A 21,446-nucleotide genomic window follows, 5' to 3' on the forward strand; every position below is an offset into this window, starting at 1 on the left:
GCCCCGCCGAGCCGCCTAACCCAGCTTCGAGCCTCTCCGGCCTCCTCCTCTCCTCCGATCTCTCGTTCAAACTCGAAACCCTCCTCTCCGTCGCGCCGGCGACGAGCGCCACCGGCTAGGGTTTGGTGCTCGGCGAGCCGGCAGCGCCAATGGACGCATCCGGCTTTGGCCGCCAAGCCGGGCCCTCCACCCGCGGCCCGGGCTCCGCCTTCCCCGCCTTCGGTGCCGGCGCCGCCGCCACGTCCGCCCCATCTCCCGCCACCTCGGCCTTCCCCTCCGCTCGCCCGGCCACACCTCTTGGCGCCGCTACCCCGCCCTTCCCCTCCGCTCGCCCGGTCATCCCTCTCGGCGCCGCCGCCCCTCTCTTCCCGAGCCCTCGCCCTCGCCCCCAGCTCACCCCCGCGGCTTCCACCTATCGTCCCGCTATCACTCCGCAGTCTCCGCCTATGCCCATACCCTTACCCTCGACACGCCCGGCGGCTGCTCCTGGCGCCGCCGCTTCCGCGCGCTTCCCAAGCTCTCGTTCCGCACTCGACCCAGGCGCCGCCGCGGCCACTGGTCGCCACGTCGCTCGACATCTTCAGCCCCAACCGAGGTGAGTTTTGTGCATCTTCGCCACGTTGCTTGGTGTTTGTGTTTTTAGTTTTTGGCATCGAGGTGAGGTGATTGACTAGTAAGTTTCGGTACTAGCTGTTTGCATCCAAGTTGCTTTAGATAGTAGTAGCCTAGCATTAGGCATATGAGTAGTGCAAACGTGAAGCATGCTCAACAGTCCGACACAAGTTTCTGGTTCACGATGATCATCACATATATTAACGATATTTACACTGGAGCTGTAGATGTATACATGAGAAATTTTGTTTGGTTGGATGTATAAATGTCGTATGTGACAATTGGCAGATCATACCACTCTAATCTATACAAGTATAAGCAACTAGTGCGATTCAAGGCACCTACTTTGCACCAAGGGCTAGAAATCCCACAATAATTAAAAGAATAAGAGAGAAAAATAGAATAATCTACGCCACTTATTTTGGGGGAATCAGATTATAATGAAGTAAATTAACTCGATATATAGTATAATACAGCTAAAATTGTGCGGTTGTATAATAAAACTAAATTGCAATTGTAAGTATTATAGTTGTATATCGATTATAGCTGCATTTTTCAAATATACACATATACGCCATAATATCTACCCACACAATTGTGCGGGTGATGCAGCTAGTTTCTCCAGTATGGCCTGTTCTAAGCCATTATTGTAGATCAAGGCATGGTCTGCTGTCTCATCATAGAGAATTGTTACAAATTGCACATATCAACCATCTAACTTATTCCGGTGCCTTATGAATGCTTGTGCATGCATACAAAGTCCATATCTGCACCTTTTTGAAGATGAAAAAACATGTATGATGAGGTCCATCGTTGCTAGGATGGCTGACTAGTAGCTAACCATCCCATATTATTTGGTTTTAGTTGTGATAGCCGTGCCTCCTTGTTGATGGAATTTTTCATGCCTTGCATTCTTTATAGGTCAGCTGCGCCATCAGTAAGCAGGCCCGTGGATCCTTTTATTTCCTCAAGGAGCAGGTCCCAATCGCCTCTGTCAAATCCGCGTGCTAGTTCTCCTTCAGATCAGGATATTGGTATGGGACAAAGAAGGTATAAATACTTCTTGATGTATCTCTCTTGTTGTAAAGGAGATCATGTTGATTCTGGTGTCTGAAATCTGATACATTTGTATTATACCCATGGTGCGACTGATTAGTACATAAGGGTTTCATGCGAAGGTATACCTGGATGTTTTGGCAACTAGATCCTCCTTTGAAGCTTATTTGTTTTTTCGCTATTTTTTGGGTACTGGATATTCTGTGTCATGTTAGTATCATGTAAGCCTCAGCCTCTCAGGAAAGTGTGTGACGTACCAAATATTCTTGACTTATTTTAAACTCTGATGCGCACTATGTTTAGCAGTTATTTTACCAAAGTCGACAGTGAGAAGTAGGATACATTTTCTTCACTGGTACCTCTTAAATGGAAAACTATGTGAATTATGATATCTGATGTTGAAATATGCAACATAGTGTGTAGTTGATGCTAGCCTTGGCACACCTGACATAATATTCTTTTTTTCTGGAGTATCCTATGTGATGAGCAGACATAGTTGTATAGTTCTAGAAACGTTCTCTTTGTTTCATATGTGTCCAGTCAAGGTCTTCCTGGAACTCGCTACTATAGCTTTTTCAGTGCTGTCCATCTGGAGTTCAAAACTTAATGGTTCTTCTATTAGGTTGGTGAATTATGCAGATCCATTGTTAGAAAACGGAAGTTTACAATCTTCAGAGCAAATGAGGATGCGACCTTCAGAGTTTGGAAACAGAGCAAGATCACCACCATCAAACATTGCCAGCCAGTTTATACCTCCATCAACCTATCAATATCATCATCCAGTGCAGATTGCTGATCCTCGTGATCATGTGTACAAGTGAGTTCTTCGATACAATTTTCTCCGTATTATGCACTCTGTTACCTTTTAACTTCATTTATTATGTCAATACAAACTATTCCAAAAAAAGAATGCCGCACTAGTTACCTAGCTATTAATTAGTATTTTCAGTGCTAAATGTTGTTTGCCATGCTGTGTAGTGTTGGTCATCTCCCTGTCTGCTGCTGATAGTTCAGACCTAATTTAATACCATCCAAGTTTAGAATCCAGAACCAGTCTCCTTTCCATCATGCACGCTAAACTTGTTTTCCTCTTTATAATAGCAATCGTTTAGTTCCTGGATGTGACAGGCAGAGTGGTGCATCTTGTCCATCAATAGTTGGTGATGCAAACCATTTTTGTAATTCAACTCTATCGTTGATGGACTTATGGCTCAGCAAGAGATGAGTGAACACATGTGAATCTGGAGGTGCTGTGAACTACAACTGTTCAAAATACCCACATTGTTGATCTGAACTAATTATTTTCATGATTTTTCCCCCTTGTGGGCATCAGCCGCACTGATCCAGTACAGTCCTTAATTCATTATCTTCCACATAGGAAATTGTTTCTGTGTCTTGTGAGTTGGAGTCATACTAGATATATGCTGGCAGATATCAGAAGGGGCAGTGCTGTGATGCAGTAGACGCACACGCTGTTAGAAGGATTTCTGTTGATTTTTCCTGTCAATTTTTTTATTCAAATGGATATCAATGAATGATGAAACCAACTTTCACACTTTTCATAATATCCGTTGAATTAGAAATTAAAAAAATGTTGTTTTGATGACATTATATGTGTCAAGTGTAAATTCACTGTCCAATGCCATCTCATTCGGTGCATGCACATATGCCTTGTGCTTGTGTTCCTTTGTGCCTGTATGCAGGCATGTGTGTTTATGCCATTGTAATATGTTTTCTTCTTCTTTTGCTAGATTCTCTGGTCCATTGCAAAGTCAACCGTTGGATCATAATATTTCAAAAAGGTCTAGGTCACCTACTTTGTCCTATCAAGATGTTGATGGTGCTGAAGCTCATCATGATGCTGGTGCAAATGCTAGGAGGTATCTAATGAATGGTTGTGAGGTTTGTTACATTTTGTGCATAACAAACATGCTAACTTATTAACAACACCTGATGACATGCCCATGTTATATCTATTCATGTATAAAGGTTCATAAGGAAAATAGATAACTATGAAATAGTAACTTCTGTTGGAAAAACCAGCAACCATTTTGCTAGGTTACTTGTTTATGGTGAATTGGAAAAGGCTGAACATCATCATCTTGGCAGTGGAAACCCAAATACCAAGGCAACAGCACTAGTTTCTTCTGAACAAATATTTTCGTAAATGTTTTTTTGGAAAGTTTGTCTTCTTCAAACCTCTCGCTGAAGGAATCTTCAGAGAACTTTGGTTTATTTAAGCTTCTAATGCAGAAATCCCTTACTCAAGTTTATCTGAAAGTTATTCTTTATTTTAGTTCTTCTATTTTTTGTTGCATTTCCAGAATGACTTAAGAAAAAAATGGGGAAAATGCAAAATTCTTTTTACTCTATTGTCTACTAATATTTAGTATTGTCTTAATGTTTGCACATGGTTTTCTGGAAATGCTAAAGGAGGCTAAGTATTATCGTAGTCTGTAAACTGGCATGAATGTTCCATACCTCCACATAGCTCTGTGACAGATTTTCTATGGGCTTGCAGCTAACGTGGACAATATCCCCCCCTCCCCCCCTGCTTTCTTTACAGACTGGTAGATTATACGGATACCTTCGTTGGTGATGTAAATGTTGAAACTTCAAAACGGATGAGATCGCCTTCATCAGAATTCACACGCATGATCAAATCACCACCTTCAGATATCAGAGAAAATGTTAGGTCATCACCTGCAGAGTTTAGCAGCAGCAATGCAGTCCAGAATCTCCGTGCACATGCCGATGTCCATAAGTAAAGCCTTTTGCTTTGAATTTGTTTTGTTTCATCCTAGTTTGGTCATTATGCAGTGAGGGTGAAAATGAGTTGTAGTTAGTAAGAGCACACTCACAACATATCTCCTTTCACTCCCTAGAAAAAGTAGTTAGCTAATAGTTATCTCTTATTGTGCCTGCTGATCATAGTTGGCTTTGTTGCCATTATTACAGGTATAATGCATCTGTTCCCAAGTTTGGGAATCAAATACAATCTTACATTGGTGATGCACGTTCACCACCACATCATATGTCTTGTCTCTCGGACTCTTATTCCAACGAACGTAACACGCCTGCTGTTTCTCAGCCAAAGCCTTCTATACTTAGTGCTACCAAAAGAATTGGGACCCCTCCTTTGGATGCCAGTGATGATGATCATGCTATTCCTTCAACTGAACTTGAGAGGTACTTTTGGTCCAGTATATGACTTATTACTTCTCTCCTTGCAACATTTCAATGAGACATGGTGCCTTTTGGTGTTGACTCATGTAATGTTTCTTGCAGAGAGAAAGAGGCAAAAGCCAAGCGGTTGGCTCGTTTTCATGTTGAATTGAGCAGGCCAGTGGAAAATACTAATGATTTTGTAAAAACAATTAAGGGCTCTGCGGACAAACCCAAACAAGCCACATCAGTGGGAAAGGTTCCAATGATATCAAATGATGATAACAATGAAAGAACTCTGGCTGACATAAACTCACCAGGGTTAGCAGCAATTGTTGGGCTTTGTCCTGATATGTGCCCAGGTGCTTACTGCTCTAGATTGACTTATTTTCATGTGATATTATTTCGGTCATTCTCATCTCTTCAATATACCTTTTTCTTAAACGTGTTACTAACAAATTTGCATGTGCGTTCTTTGTTTCTCTTAGAGCCTGAAAGGGCAGAGCGTGAGAGAAAAGGAGATCTCGATAGGTATGAGAGACTAGGTGGAGACAGAAATCAAACTACTGAGCTTCTCGCTGTTAAAAAGGTATGTAATGTTGTCCTTACGACCTGGCAGTATGACAGGATTTTATCTGAAATTATCTCTGATCACCTATAACAGGAAGCATGATTGAAGTTCTTATCTGATTGATACAGTATAATAGGACTGCTGAGAGAGACGCAGACTTGATAAGGCCTCTGCCAGTTCTGCAGAATACAATGGAATACCTTCTTAGTTTGCTGGATCACACCTATGATGACAATTTCTTGGGCTTATACAACTTCTTGTGGGACAGGATGCGAGCGATAAGAATGGATCTTAGAATGCAACATTTCTTCAATCGAGAAGCTATTTCTATGCTTGAGCAAATGGTAATTCCACTTATGTCTCTGCGTCTGCTGTGTTTATTTCTTCAAACAATATGGGCGTGTTTGGTTTGGCGCACCGGCGGATGCACGCACCAGCGGATGCAGGTATTGGCGTATACGCTCCGCGAGCTGCGCGTTTGGATGGCGTGACGAGCTGTGCAAGGCTGCACCCGCTCATGCAGCCATACGGCCGGCCGCTGCATCCGCGCATGCGCTGGAAATGGTCGTAGGTCGCATGCAGGCCGGCCAGATGCAGCAGTTGACGGCTTGGACCCACTCGTCAGCGACAGCGAGCTCCCTCATATAGCCTCAGATTCAATCTACCAAACACAAATTCAAATTCAATCTGCATCCGCTCATCCAACCAACCAAACACACTTCTTTTTCAGAATACGGATCCCCTCAGGCTGCTTCCCCTCATTCAAGATATACGATGCAGCTCTACGAAACCTCGTGCGGGCAACCAAACACACCCTATGTGTTTCTTTCTGTGGGCACTCTTAATTCTTTGAGTTTATCATGCTGAAGCTGTCTTTTCTATCTGAGCAGATAAGGCTCCACATTATAGCAATGCACGAGTTATGTGAGTACAACAAGGGAGAAGGTTTTTCAGAGGGATTTGATGCACACCTCAACATTGAGCAGATGAATAAAACATCAGTTGAACTATTTCAAATGTATGATGACCATAGGAGAAAGGGTGTTTTCTTCTCAACAGAAAAGGAGTTTCGGGGTTATTATGCACTGCTTAAGTTAGACAAGCATCCTGGTTACAAGGTGAGGTAAATTGAATGTCTTGTTGGCCGTGTTCTGATTATTGCTGACTCGTACATACATCTGAATTAGGTTGAACCTGCTGAATTATCTCTAGACCTTGCTAAGATGTCTCGTGAAATTAGAGGCAGCCCGGAAATCTTGTTTGCAAGAGAAGTTGCAAGGTAGTCCTGCCATCAAGCATCATTTGTACCTCATTTTTGTACTAACTTTAACTTAATGCTAACATTTTCTATGCAATTCAGAGCTTGCAGAACGGGGAACTTTATTGCGTTCTTTCGTCTTGCAAGGAAAGCAACTTATTTGCAGGCTTGTTTGATGCATGCTCACTTTGCAAAGGTAGAATTGTTGTCTTTAAAGGCTGTTCATTTAAGTACCTTTTTAGTGGAAATTATTCTTCGTAAGATGCTCTTGCATTTCTTAGTTCTCAGTTGTGCTGGAAATAATGTACTGGAATTAACCTTGTAATAATAAATTCAAATTGCGAACACTTTTTTCGCATGGCAAAAGTTGTGTTTATCATAAAATTAACTCATTTTAATTGTGGTGTGGGACCATTGTATTGTATACTGATTCACAAAACAAAAGTTCAGTGGCATACAAGGAATTTATCCTAAGGACTAAGGGTGTTATGATTAGATGTGCTAAAGTCACTTGATCCCTTTAAGAATCATGGATATACCTGTTTCATCATACTGATGGGCATACAAGGAATTTATCCTAAGGACTAAGGGTGTTATGGTGAGATGTGCTAAACTCACTTGATCCCTTTAAGAATCATGGATATACCTGTTTCATCATACTGATTTCTTAGTATATTTTTGTCCTCTTTTTAGGAAAAGAGTAGGAGAGAGCTAAATCCACCCTAAAATACAATCTAGAGCCTTAATCCATCCAATTAACTAAAGCTTCCTCCATCCTCTTGTAAATTCTATCTTTCAAATAGTCTAAATCTATTATATTGTGAATTAATAGTGCATATTGTTATACATATTGTGTGGTTGTGGGCATAGGATGATTCTATGGTAGTTAGTCTTTCGCTACTTAGCACCCACTACTTTGGTATAGTTTCATGTAGTAGCCTTTTTGTTCTTCAATTTCAAGTGCACTTTTGTAAGGCTTAACAAGTGTATTATCTACCCAGCTGAGAAGGCAAGCACTGGCTTCCTTGCACAGTGGTCTCCAGAATGGCCAGGGTATCCCTATTTCACATGCCGTGGAGTGGCTTGCAATGGAGGTATGTGTTCTCTTACTTGGACAGGAACTAGTTCAATACAGGAAAAGTGATCATCCTATGCTTTCTTTTTTCTAGGATGAGGACATTGAAAGTCTCTTAGAATACTATGGTTTTGGATTGAGGCAGTATGAAGAGCTGTACCTAGTAAAAGAAGGAGCGCTCCTTAACAGCGAAAGTGATTTCCCATCTGGCTGTTCTCAACTTGTGCATTTGAAGAAATCACAAAGAGTCGTCGATGATGTTTCTTCCGGTCCAGTCTGTGCTCCTATTGGGAAAAAAGAGACCACCGTTCCATATTCTGGTCGGCTCGCTACTGGCAAAAGAGAGCTGTTTCCACCACAGTATGCTCTTGCGATTCCTGCTGATGGCAGAAGGGAATTTGATTTGTCATTTTCTGGGTCTGTTTCACCCACTTCTGGCAGACAGATTACCTCTCCGAAAGCTGCGAATAAACAATTCAGTTCAACGTATTCAAGTTCTCTTTCCCCAATGGCTGGTAGAAAAGACAGTCATTCATTCTTTCCTACTGCTGTTTCTTCACATACTAGTAAGCTGGAGATATTCTTGAAAACACCAAAAGTGGCTTCGCCAAAAGCTGAAAGCAGGATCAAATTGGCTGATGATCTTATAACTGAAGACCAAGATTGTGGTCTTGCAGGGTTCCCCAAAAAAGTGGAGTTGCAAATAGCAGACATACCATGGTCACAAGCTAACACAGAACACACTAAAGCTTTGGAAGAGCCAATTGTTTCACATCCTCTTGCAGATAGCATATCTATAGATTACTCCAATATGCATGGAATGGAAGATGAGTTCGGGGCACATGGTTCTGGCATTGGTACAGATATGGATGAGGGAACTCCACCATACCGTGAAGTGCTGTTCATCGATCCTGGATCACCTATTGGCTCCCCTTTGTCCGGTCATGAGGACTATGTGGGTCATATTAATAGTAACGGCCCAGCAGATGACCCTTTACCAACTGTTATGTCTCCCAAGAAAAAAATTCGCAATGAAAGGCTGAAGACAATACTGAGGTTGTTTTTTTATCCTTGATCTATTTATGTTCCCATCAATAGGACTCTGGTGGTATCTTATGAAACTTTGATCCCTTCTGTGATTTTTCAGGAAATGGAGGCAGCGTGCTGCAGACAAGAGATATCTTAGGGAGCAGAAAAACGCTCTTGCTATTGCAGCGTTGAATTCTCTGTCACTTGGCCCACCAGTTCACAATACTACAGTAGTAAGTCGTCCTTAGACATGCTATATTTTTTGCAGTATCTGATTTAAGCTTACAGTAATTTCTGTATGAAATGGTGTTTTCTGTAAGTTTTTCGGTGTCTTGTCAAAACATGATAATAATACACAGACTTTTCTGCAATGAAGGTACCTAAGCTTGCAGTCCACGAGCTAGACATTGCCCATGCCTTTAAAGAAAGACAGGCAAGACAACAAAGATCTTGGTCACAACTAAATGTTTCTGAGTTGTCTGGTCCCATTTTACTTGAAAGGAACCCTGATGCTAGATGCCTCTGTTGGAAGTTGCTTGTACTTGTCCCACAACGTGCCATGGAATCCCAGACCAACAATTTGGCCTCAAAATGGTTACTTAGAAAGATCATGGGTTCTGGAAATGAAGATGGTGGATTGATTCTTTCTTCTGCAGGACTATCAATTTGGACAGAGTGGATCAGTTTCCCAAACACATGTTGTCTATCTGTTGTTAGGGCCAGTGATCAGCAAGTCATCGGTAACGATATTGCCGACAGTACAAGCTGTATATTATTTTTAGTGTCTGAAAACATTTCATGGGAAATACAGAAGGCACGATTTAGCAGTCTGTTAGCCTCCATACCGGCTCAATCCAATCTTCCTCTTCTGATTTTGAGTGGCGATACATATAATGAAGGATATGATTGTGCGTCACAGTATATCATTGACAGGCTTGGCCTCAGTGGTCTTTCTGGAGGAAAGATTGCTTCATTATTGATAGTTTTTCTTGTTGGAAAGTACACAGAAGATTATGCAAATGGTTTCTTTGATGATGACAAGTTGCGTGAGGGCCTGAAGTGGCTGACAAGCAATTTGCCTCCACAGCCTGATATCACTCTTGTAAAGACCCATGAGTTGCTTCTGAATTACTTGAACCCACAACTTGAGCAGCTTAACAGCCATGCCACCCCTGGAGTTGGCCCTGGGGATTGCATTTCAGTATTCAACAATGCTGTTAACCAGCTCGCTGGAGAGATTTCGGCTGCAGCTTACGCAAACCCTAACCAATGGCCAGCTCTTGATATTGATCTTTTGGATAGTTTAAGCAATGAGAAGATATTCGCAGAAATGTTCTTACCTAGCATTGGGTGGTCATTGCCATCAAGAATCCAGCCACTGCTTGCAGCCATGAACAGTTGCAAGCTTCCGGAGTTCAGTTATGATTTGTCTTGGCTAAACCAAGGTTCTTACATGGGCAAGCAGATCCAAGATCAGAAGTTGTTCCTTGAGGAGTGCTTGGCGAGATATCTGACCGTATCGGCTGGGTTGTTAAATGAAACCCAGGTGATCACTGAAGTGAAGATCATGGTGCAGAAATGTGTTGGCCTTGAGCTCCGTGACTCGTATTACTACCTTGTGCCCAGATGGATATCTATTTTCCGGCGTATCTACAACTGGAGGCTAGCAAAGCTTTCTACTGGAGAGTTCTCGGAAGCTTATGTTCTGAGCCAGCACCTCTATCAGGCTCCTGCAGCTGACTCTAATGGTGCAACACAACACGGGGTTACTGGCAACGGCTACACTATCGACGAGGCGTCCATTTTGGAGGATCACAGCAGTATGCCTGCTGTGTCGACCAGCCTCCCACTCGACGAAATCATCGAGATCAGTTGCGATCTCGATGCTGTCAACGCCCCACCGGTAAAATCTTTGCCGCCACGACTGCCTGCCCAGGTTAGTGAAGGGCCTCAGCCACCTGCTGATGTCAACGGCGAGGTAAACGGGGTGCATGCAGTTAATGATGAAATGTACATACCGAGAAGAGTAGACTTGAGGGAGCTGGTGCCACTTGAGAGGGATGACAAGCTTGCTCGGCTAGTGGAACAGTGCACCAAGCTGCAGGACAGGATCGACGAGACGCTTTCCATCTACTTTTGAGCCCGTGGAAGGCTGGAAGTGTTAGTTACACTACACCATCCTCCCACACTTGTTGTAAGTTGTAACATTAGATTTTGTGAAAAATCTATTCTTGCCAGGTCATTGCATATTTGGCATGAATGAAATGGTGTTACAGTATAGCTGTCTAGAAGGGGTTTTTTTTTTTGGCATATTCTTGGATCATTCATGAATCAAGTGCATCTCGCCACCCTAGTTTGGTTACCTACACGATGGTAACTTCTGTAGAAACGATGGCTACCAAAGAAATCGGAATGGAGTTTTAGGTAAGCCTAGTGGTTGTTTTTTGAGAGTACACGAAGGATACAAAACCACTACACGAAGGATACAAAACCACTAGCACATCGCACGCATTTACCTACTGAATTCGAACCCGACTGGGCACCCTTAGTCCCAAACAGGCCACTGGCCCATCCTTTGTGATCTTTTTCAGCCGTACATCAGTAATAATAGCTAAGTATTTATGTGTTACAATAAAAATATAAATATTAGATATAATAATATTAAGTACAAACTCAATGTATAGAGATGTAGATACGTCATGAGAACACCACCGAACAAATACGCTAAGAGTGATGCATTAGATTGATTTCAGATAGAATCCGAAAAGGAGATGATTATCCACTAATTTTTTTCTAATTTCTTCATTTATTTTTATTAATAAAATGTGACAAAAGTAGTTAAATTATTTAAATTTTAAAGATTCTTCTTAGATGAGATAGTAGGAGAAAGAGGTGACACATGCACCTCTATGTCTAGATTCAAATCATAGATGACCTCTTGCCATGATGACCTTGTGGTACAACAATGGCAACCGGTGGGCAGAAGAACGGAATAAAGCTAATAACCTGTTTCTATCAGAAAGCAACGTTTCTTAATCGTATTCAACTCAAAGAGGCTCTGAAGCGGCTTAAAGAAGCGTCCCGTATTCGTTATTTCTTCTGAAAGCATCCATTTGTTCTGCACGGCACACACATTTCATTCCATATCCTGATTCTCTGGTTGTGCGGCAGAACATACCACGGCAAGCATCAGCTTAAATTAAGATTTGTGTAAAAGTTCACAAAAATAAACCAACAGAGAATAACTCCATTCCACAGACAGCACGTTGGTGGCCCCCCAGTCGCCACACATGCTGAAATCTTAGTCGATCAATCCCTGGTTAAATGACCCGCTTTGGATCAGAACCTTCATGTTGCCAGTCAGTAGCAGGTGCTCTGAGAAAACACGAGCAACAACACCGAGATTTGCCGCTGGCCAACATCACAATCCACCGAGATACCTGCAAAAGGCAACAAGCTCTCTATAATAATTCTCCAAAAATCTGGAAAAAAAAAAGAAGGATTATGATAAGATCTTACTATGTATGGTGATCGTGTACGATGCAACTTTATTTGTGCCACTTAAGCTTAAATGCTGCAACGAAAAGGGCAAACTGATGTGAGCTTATTAGCATTTTCTCCATTCATCAATTAGAATTTAGAAGATTGGCAGCAATACTTCCACCTTCAGCAGGAGGCTGGGGACATACTCGGGTGCACTGGCCGCTCAATACCACCTTCCATCTGATGCCATGTTTCTGCTGGATGTGATACAGCTCTCACTTTGCATAGGCTTGGTAGCATCTGATATGTTACCGTGTACCAACGAAGGGTGCGAAGGAGAAGGAACAATGCAGGAGAGGCTTCGTTCTGTTGGAGAGCCAGAAGATGATGACCGCATTTCAGTAGCAGCACATCTGTTCAGGTGGCTCGCTTCTGATGGTACAAATACAGGTATCGCTGACTGTACTGTGTGCAAAGCTATTGATGCTCCGCCACTTCTGTAGTCCACTTTCTCGCTCCCTGCAGGACCTGACTGAGTAAATTTTCGAAAGAACAATAAATTTCTGCAAGTCACCGAATAATTCCATTTTTACGCTTACGGGATTTAAAATTTTATGCACTTACATTTTCAGAATCTCGGATATGCACGATGATTATTGTTATATCATCTGTCCTGTTTTCATGCTCCAGCCATAGTTTGTAGGACTCTGCAGCAATTGCTGAGCAGGCATCTCGAGGATCTTGATACATAGCAACCTGTAGAGAACCAGAAAAGTTTCAGAATTAGTGACATGCAGACTGAGCCATAGAGGATATCACAAGAAAAGCCACACAAGAAAAATCACATATTTAGCATTAGATCATTACTGAAAAAAAAATCCAATGGTAGCGGTAAAACAAGAAACTTTTGACAGCTCCAAAATTGGCATGTATAACAGACTCGCACCACAGGTGCACCTATGCAGATGTGGTGAAGATAGAATATTATTACATTAAAAAGCATGATAACACAAAACAGCTGTTAGCAGCCTGTGAACGCTAAGGGAAAATGTTGGAAAGGAAAAGAGGAGCTTATGAAGGGACCATCCCACTGTTAAATGCAGACCAGGTTTGGGCCTAATAAGAACAAAATTGACAAAATGCAGGTACAGCCCTAGTGATTCAGCAATCAGCAGTCCAATCTGAAGTGACCTGTCAGTTTTGCGACAAATAAGATGGCCAATATACCTTTTTATCAGCAATACTTTAGGGAAGTGTTGTAAGACATGACTCCTTAGTCCTTACAGTCATTTACCTAGCTTGTCCTTCCCCTTTTCTGCTCACACTTCTTATTAGTCAATTTTCTATCACAGCTCAAATGCTAATATATTCTTCTACTACTCAATAAAGTTACCTCCACTTATGCAGGACTTTATTCAGAGAGATCGCTTTCATAATGACAACATCAATCGATCTTAGAAAAACCCTCACCATTTCATAATCATTACACCATCCTGTAGTTCTAACTTTTTGAGCAAAACAACTTGGCTTATGGAATTCTTTTTTGATTAAAAGTAGAGTTAAATCCGAAATCCAGGTCTTTTGTATTGTTTGCTGCATGTCAACATTGACCAATTATACCGTAGGTTAACTGTTACTACTCATTAGTAACCACTGATGTCCATCTTTATCCTAATTCCTAATAACTAATACACTAAGCTCATCTGAAATCATACCGTGCTCTGCAGGAAGTTAACTTATTCATACTATATGTAATGGTTCTACGCATCGCAGCATGCATTGCTGTGGTCACCAAATAACCAAAATCCTGTAATTTACCCAAATTAAGTGATCCAGTTGAATAACCAAAACGGCTAAGTATGTGTGATACTCATGTAATCCATGGTGAGCAGCTAAGTTCGATATATCACTAAATTATATATAGGATTATAGGTTAGTTCCTAAATCTAAAGCCCTGCATCATGGCTTTAGTTGACTGAATAAAATGAACAAACACGTGTGATTAATTTAGTCCTTAGATTAATTCAAATTCAGGTAGAATGCAGCAGCTAATACTCCTACTTACCAAACTCGGCACATTACATGTTCACAACCAGTTTTCCTGTTTATTCCATAGAATATGATGTGCAGTAGCTAGCATACTAACATTAAAATGAATCAATTAGGCAAACACGAAGGAACAGGAAAATAGAGCAGAGAAAGAAAGCAATACCATGTCAACGACTTCCTGGCTGGAGAGGAACTCGAACACGCCATCGCTTGCCACCACGAAGAATTGGTGGGCTGGAGTGATCTCCACGCTCTTCACCTCAGGCTCGGCGATGACCCCAACGGCCTCGGCGGCGACGTCGCCGAGGCTGCGCGTGAAGGCCGTGCCAGGGTAGAGCCCGTCGCGCGCCCACACGCGGGGCGGGTCCCCTTCGTCGGGCACCCAGCCCTCTGACTCCAGGTCGCGCATGCCCTCCACCTGCTCGACCGACATCACCCGCGCGCCGCACGCCTTGACGCGCGCGCGCTCGTCGGCGCGGAACGGCGTCTGGTCCCACGAGAGGTCCTCCGCCACGAGCCGCTCCCCACGCCACACCCCCGCCACGGCGCGCGAGTCCCCCACGTTGGCCACGTGGATCGAACCGCCGGCCACCAGCGCCGCCACGGCGGTGGTCCCGCTCATCGAGTCGTCCACCCCGGCCGCCGCGTGCATCTCCGTGTTGGCCGCCAGCAGCGCCTCCCGGAACGCCGCCGCGGGGTCCGCCGCCAGCCGCCCCGACTCCGCCCCCGCGTCGAGGAGGCGCGGGAGGGCGTCCCGCGCGAACCCCGCGCACGCGGCCCCGCAGGCGCCGTGCCCGTCGAAGACGGCGAAGAGGTGGAGGTCCGGGTCCCCCGCGAAGCGCGTGGCCACCAGGTGCGCGTCCTGCGACTCCCGCCCCGGCGAGTCCGGGTACAGCCCCGCCACCGCCAGCGTGGCGTACTCCAGCACCAACCCCGCTCCCGGCACCGCGGCGTGACCGAGCGTGGCGCCGCCGGGCCCTCCTCGTCCTACTCCGCCGCCGCCGCCCCTCCTCGGCAGGCAGCACTTGCCCTGCGCGCACCCCATCAACGGATGGCTAGGGTTTGGGGCTCTGGGTGCGCGATGCTTGGGGAGTTCAGAATTGGAAGGGGAGCGGAGACTGCTCAAGTGATTGAATTGAATTGAATGATTCAAATGCGACACGGCAAGGGGAAGGAAGGGGGAGAGGAACCTGTGTTGCACGGTGGCAGGGGAAATGCTCGGGTTTTCCGTTGGCTGCAGGCTCAACTAGTCGGGATCACTGCCTAGTGGCAGTAGACTCTGACTCAGAGGGATGTGAATCTGCTGGGGCTCAAGCTGTGTTCGCCTTACAAATTGCCATGTGTCATCTTTACCGTGTAAAACGCATCGCCTCCTCTCCTCTGTCAGTGCCTGTTTAGCGGAGTTCCTAAAACAGTTAGAAAAACTCAGTTAAAGAACGGTTATGTGCCTGTAAATTACCGCATCTAATATTACCGCATATAATATTTATGTGCCTGTAAATTACAACTCTAGTTCTTTTAATAATGTGATAAATTATATCCCGATCTCTACGTACAAAGGTACACGAAAACGAGTACTTGTAACAGTAACTTATATGGGCTAAGCATGACAAAAAATATATAGTAAACCTTTGTTTTTTTCCTTTTGTTTTACTTTGGACATCTATATTTCAATGCTGAACAGTAACACTAATGGGCAAAAGGGAAGAGTACTACGCACCAGAGTTTACAGAGATTGATGCAATGTTGGACTAAAGCAACATTATTTGGTGCTTTGTGGAGAGACATAGCCTTCAAACAAGTGCCAGTCCATTTTCCACACCATCCTTGTCAATCTTGTCTTCTGGGACTTTCTCAACCTGCACAACCATTCAAGCAGAAGAAAACCAGCGCAACGCACAGTGCAAAAACCTCAGACCGCCACAAAACCACAAAGAAAATCCTGTTCTTTGGCCAGGTTCTAGACGGAGAATGGAGCGCCAGGGAGAGCCGCCATGAGCTAGCGTCCAATTCACTGTGGCCAAATGTACGGGGAGAAAAGGGGCCAACCAAAAATACTAGGAATTCTTGCGGTTCTTACGGCTGCGTATGTTTCGTTTTATCTGTGAACTCCCTGGTTTTCCAACGCAGATGGAAAATTTACGTTCTTATCATCACTTCAATTACTGTTTTAGCTTTTGCTATTGTTTTTATAATTATTTGATTCATACCACTAGTTTTAAAAACTTGTTTGGTTATTGCCATCGCCGCGTAATGGGAGACGGATGACGTTTGGGCAAGACGTTTGATTGTGCAAAAAGACTTAGATGCCCTTTGTTATTATTCGTCGTGGCCACAGCGAGAGGCAAGCGGTGGCACGGTTTGGCTGGCTGAGGGCACAAACAACGTAAGTGTGCAAAGACGAACTTATCCATTGGGATCTTGACTGGCAGGCCCGACCAAAGCATGACCGGCGGCAAGCGCCATGGCACGGTGGTGCTCTACTCTCGTGGAGAGCTGTGTCAGTGTTGGACCAAAGCCAAACCGGCACGCACAAACACGTGTACAAGACGAAGTGAAGCTCATTGTGGCTTGGATTTGGAAGGAGAAGCGAGGACCCAGTGGGTCGTCGGTGAGGCCGAGTTGGAGCTTGCCAAATTCGGCTAGGAAACAACAGGATTCATGCAGGAATCAAACATTTCTTATGAATAAATGGTATGAATCCTAATAAATTAAAAAGTAGTGGTAAAACCCTTAACGGTAATTAGAGCGATGGCAAGAACGCAAATTTCTCAAAGCCGTTGTCTACCTTCACATTCTCAATTATTTCAAGCGTGTTTGAACCGTTCACGGCACTTTGAGGTGTAAGATGTCGCAATCAACATATATTCTACTTGAAACCCAACATGTAACACGAGCTTCAAACACATTTTCATTGACGACATGCAAAAGCTTTGCATTTCCTTTCGTCATGAGGGAAAAAGAAAAAGGAAACATAAAGCTTTTGTGTGCCCACCCTCTCTTGAGGCTTCAGGTAAACCAAGCGGTGTGTTATACAGCTTTTGCAGATATATATCGAGGCAGAGATTAGTAGTTAAAGACTTGGTTGTACAAATTCTGGTGACCGAACGTAAGACGTATGTCACGTATGCGTGGCTAGATGTAAGATCATCTTTAATTATATATTTTTTTTATTTCATTTTCTTTTTGATTCTCTTCTTTATTTTTATTTTATTTATTTTCTCTTATCTTCAACAACTTTCATTCGAGAAGAATCGTGAAAGGAAATATGAGGGAATCACACCTTGAAAGGAATGATCTTGAGAATACATTCGTGACGATAACCGTAAAAAAAACCCGTTAAAATAAGAATGAAAATTCCATCGCGACGAAAATTTAAACTCTGAAGGAAAGTCCTTGCCGTGGTCTAAATAAAGCAAAGAAAGGTCATTTCCGTCGGTTTTAAAAAGAGAGGGGTAAAAGGGGATGCGCTTGCGCGTTCAGTACCCGAGTGAACTCAGACGCACAACCCGCGTGTGTCCGGTGCACGCATGCAAGCACGGCTCTTTTGTTACTTTTGGGAGCTTTCACTTTTGCGTCAGGGATGCACGCACGCACGTAGCAGTACCACGTTGATTCGTGCATCGCATCTCTCGTGAAAAAGACAAAAGCGGCAGTCATTTCTAATCTACTTATTTGGCTGCCGCACTTGTCTTGGTTGTTTTGGTTGGCCCAAGTCACCAAATTCTTAGTCTCTTATCTAAGACGCGTGTGGTGTACGCATACTCAATTTCTATCGTTCATTTCTCTTATTTATCTATTAATTTTTTATCTTTTCTATATTTTTTTAATCTAACTTTACAGTATGAATCTTAACGTAAATGCACGACTAAAATAGACAGTGCTACGCACCACTTTGTAAAATTTTCACTTCCAATTTGGATGGTTAGTGGAGATAGTTATACCCTACTCATTAAGATCAAACTTCCCATTAGTTTCTTATTTGTCTTATTAAGATATACCTATTGATAGTGAGATATGTGTGATGACTTTATTAATCTTTAAACATTATATCTCTGGTTTTTCATAGATGTTGTATAAGTGTGTACTCATGTTTATAAGTTGTACTGATGTTTTAAAAAAAAATCATAGTCTCTTCGGTCGTTGCTTCTGTTGGTCTGTTCTATGTCCAGTCTGTACTCTGTTTCGCTTTCTCTATTTGCTGTGAGACTCGGTTGTAAGACGTGATTCCTTTGCTATGTAATGGAAACGGGTCTCCCCATGCTAAGAAAAAATGGTGCCGCACTTACGTGCTTTTTACCTCCAAGTTGATTAGAGTAATTATATCTTTTCACAACTGAGCACTTCGTGCTGATTAACATCACATCAAGTGCTCCCATCCCAAGAAACGTTCGTCCACCCAGTGCACCGCAACAGCACTTGGGCCCATTCTATGAAAGAAAAAACAGCAAAACTCACAGCCCAAAGGCACATTCTACTGGCCCATCTAGAGGCCCGCTGCACCCGCACTAGTGGAGGGAAAGCGCGGCGCACCAAACCCACACCTCGACCGTGCTCGCCGAGAGATCGTCACGAGCAGTGGCAGAGCTTGGATCCAAAATCAGAGAGTTAGGGCTGTTTGTTTCAGCTAAAGATTCTGAAAAACAGCTTATAAAAGTTGGATTGTGAAAAGCTGGATTGTGAAAAAGCTGGATTGTGAAAAGCTTTTAGACTAGATTCTAAAAAAATTTAATGGACAGTTTAGTAAAATAGACTTTCACAATCTATCAAAAGCTGAGGAAAACCAGCTTCTCAGATTCTCACAATCCAACCAGCAGATTTTAAAAAGCTATAACCAAAAGCTGTCTGTTTGTTTCAGCTTCGGATTATAAAAGCTGAAAGCCAGAATCCGAAGCTGAAACAAACAGAACCTTAGTGAAGTTAAATAGGTTCCAACTAAATTATAGAGACCGAATTGAGGGAAAATATACTGCAAAATACATAAAATTTGTTGGGCTAGGGGGCCGTGGCCACAACTATTCTCCGCCATCGTCACGAGAGATGGCGACCAACGAGGACGTCCATGTCGGAAGACAAGGGCTCGGACATGAAACTTTACGCCTCCTACCCCTCCTTTTCGTCGTCGTCTCCCTTCATCGCTTGCCCCCATTGGCCCTGCCGCGCTCGTCGCCACCCCATTGGCCTCAAAGTGGGTAAATTATTTAAATTTTGGAGATTTTTATTAGATGAGAGGAGGATAGAGTAAAGAGATGATATGTGAACCAACTTGTGTGTTCATATAATTGATATATAAAACAAATTGTAACAAAATTTTGGGTGTACATATGTACACCCTTGTCCCTTGTGCCCGCCAATGCTTTGCACCAGGGGTAAGTCAAAACATGTTTCACTTCGCACCAGGTTATGCTGTCAAATCTTGGTGAAACCTCATGATATATCAGCGAAATCTCGTGAAACTTCATGAATTTCAGACATGTTTCACGATGTTTCATTTACTCTAGTGCAAAGTGGAATTTATTTTGACATAACCTGGTGTAAAATGAAAGTGTGTGCCAAACCTGGTGCAAAGTGAAACATCAGATGCTGGCTTCATCTTCAATTTAACTGGACCATCAGATGCAGTTCTTTCGTATGATGCACAAAGCTAAGATGGAGCATGATCTGTGCAATCTCATGGGCAATTGTCAGATACCCTTGTTGAATAGAGGCTACGCTACGGTTACCAATTTTCGCTAATTTGGTCTTGCAAGACTGCTTCCTGAATCGGCTGACTCTGCACAACTCGACAAGTCTGCATTAGGCAAGTGATCATCTCACGGCTTGCACAGCAATCCCCAATATTTGTGCTGTTTTGCTGACAAAGTACCGAAATCGCGCAGCGATGAGAAGCTCCTCAAGTCCCAGACCAATTGCAGGTCTGCAGTTACAGAAGTTGCATCGTGAGATTTGCAGGAGGAGGACTGGGAGCTGGCCTTCCCCTCTCCTGAAGAAACAAACTTTGCACCACCTGCTCTGGGTCCGGTCAGGTATGTTTGCAACTTTCAAATCTGGTTGCAAATTTGCGGTGCTGCAGTGTGTTGTTTTTCAGCTCACACATGTGATCACAGCGTGCACCGACACACACGGATATTATTCCCCCGCTCTTGTTTCCAAGGCCTTCCTTCCCCCGTGTTGTGCATGCCTGAATTCTGCGTGTTGAGTGTTGGAACAACGCTCCATGCCGCCATGCTCTGATGTGGACAAATGCTTTGCTACCGTTCTGCATGCACGGGGAATGCATGATCTGGAAGTCTGAATAATTGAAGGACTCACCGACACCGTCGACTGAAACTTCTCGACCCATCGATTTCTTTTGGGGAGAGAGAACGTCGTGGATGGCAACCATAACAGCCTTACATTACATCCAAGAACAAAAAATAGCACACAGGAGGTGTCCATAAAACTACATAGAATCAACTCGCAAAAAAAAAAAGAAAAACAGAAAGTCGCTGCATCAAAGATCTTTCTGAAATCTGATGGTGTGTAGCTGGCCTGGGAACATGATTCCTCTAACTTGATTAGACGAATTAATGATTTATTAAATAGATTAAACTGCTAGAAAGGACAACAGGCACGTACACTGATTGAATCCTTCGTTGAGCCAAGGTTAGTGGCGCCAATGTCCATCAATAAAAAAAACTCACAGGAAGCTGCAGCCAGCTTTAGTGTCATGGTTGGGAAGCACTTTTGGGCATCAGAAACAGATATGTGTAGTTAGAAGAGTAATTAATATGGTTTTCTTTCGAAGAAAAGTATTTCTTTTGTTGGCTCTCCTAACATAGAGGATCGGTTTAATTTGACACGATTTAATCATTGCTCAACTTTTACTGTTACATAAACCTCAATCCACGACCGGCTATCATTATCGGTTTTCTAAAAACCAATATTAAAATATTTTCATTGTCAGTTCATTCGATGGGACCTGCTTATATGTTTGACAAGGAAAAAACCGATAAGACTAACTTCTCATCGTCAGTTCTTAAGAAAAACCAATAGTGATAGCATCATCGTCGTTTTTTTCAAAGAAACGGAATTGATAAGTTCTAGTATCACTATAGTTCTTAAGAAAAACTGTCAGTGAACCGACAACGCACCCGTAAATATCTCCC

The 21,446-nt window shown here is 43.2% G+C and overlaps 1 protein-coding gene and 1 pseudogene across 2 annotated transcripts; one reads left to right on the forward strand and one right to left on the reverse strand.

The window, feature by feature from the left end:
* On the forward strand, positions 1-11,070 carry LOC133890152 (SAC3 family protein B). Of its 2 annotated transcripts, XM_062330601.1 has the most exons (16): positions 1-595; positions 1,534-1,662; positions 2,291-2,485; positions 3,420-3,548; positions 4,235-4,432; positions 4,627-4,857; positions 4,957-5,195; positions 5,322-5,422; positions 5,533-5,748; positions 6,295-6,522; positions 6,592-6,683; positions 6,765-6,858; positions 7,664-7,756; positions 7,832-8,793; positions 8,885-8,999; positions 9,143-11,070. In XM_062330601.1, the coding sequence occupies exons 1-16, from the start codon at positions 150-152 to the stop codon at positions 10,904-10,906; spliced, it is 5,232 nt and encodes a 1,743-aa protein (XP_062186585.1). In that variant the 5' UTR covers positions 1-149; the 3' UTR covers positions 10,907-11,070. The 2 variants fall into 2 exon arrangements, with proteins under 2 accessions (XP_062186585.1, XP_062186586.1); XM_062330602.1 differs by lacking the exons at positions 1-595; positions 1,534-1,662; positions 2,291-2,485 and having other exon boundaries at positions 3,471-3,570.
* Positions 11,071-12,200: 1,130 nt separating this feature from the next.
* LOC133890995 (probable protein phosphatase 2C 65) lies at positions 12,201-15,595 on the reverse strand (annotated as a pseudogene).
* Between the last annotated feature and the right edge of the window lie 5,851 nt (positions 15,596-21,446).

The sequence above is a fragment of the Phragmites australis genome, chromosome 14 (assembly GCF_958298935.1).
Source record: "Phragmites australis chromosome 14, lpPhrAust1.1, whole genome shotgun sequence".
NCBI classification, from domain to species: domain Eukaryota; kingdom Viridiplantae; phylum Streptophyta; class Magnoliopsida; order Poales; family Poaceae; genus Phragmites; species Phragmites australis.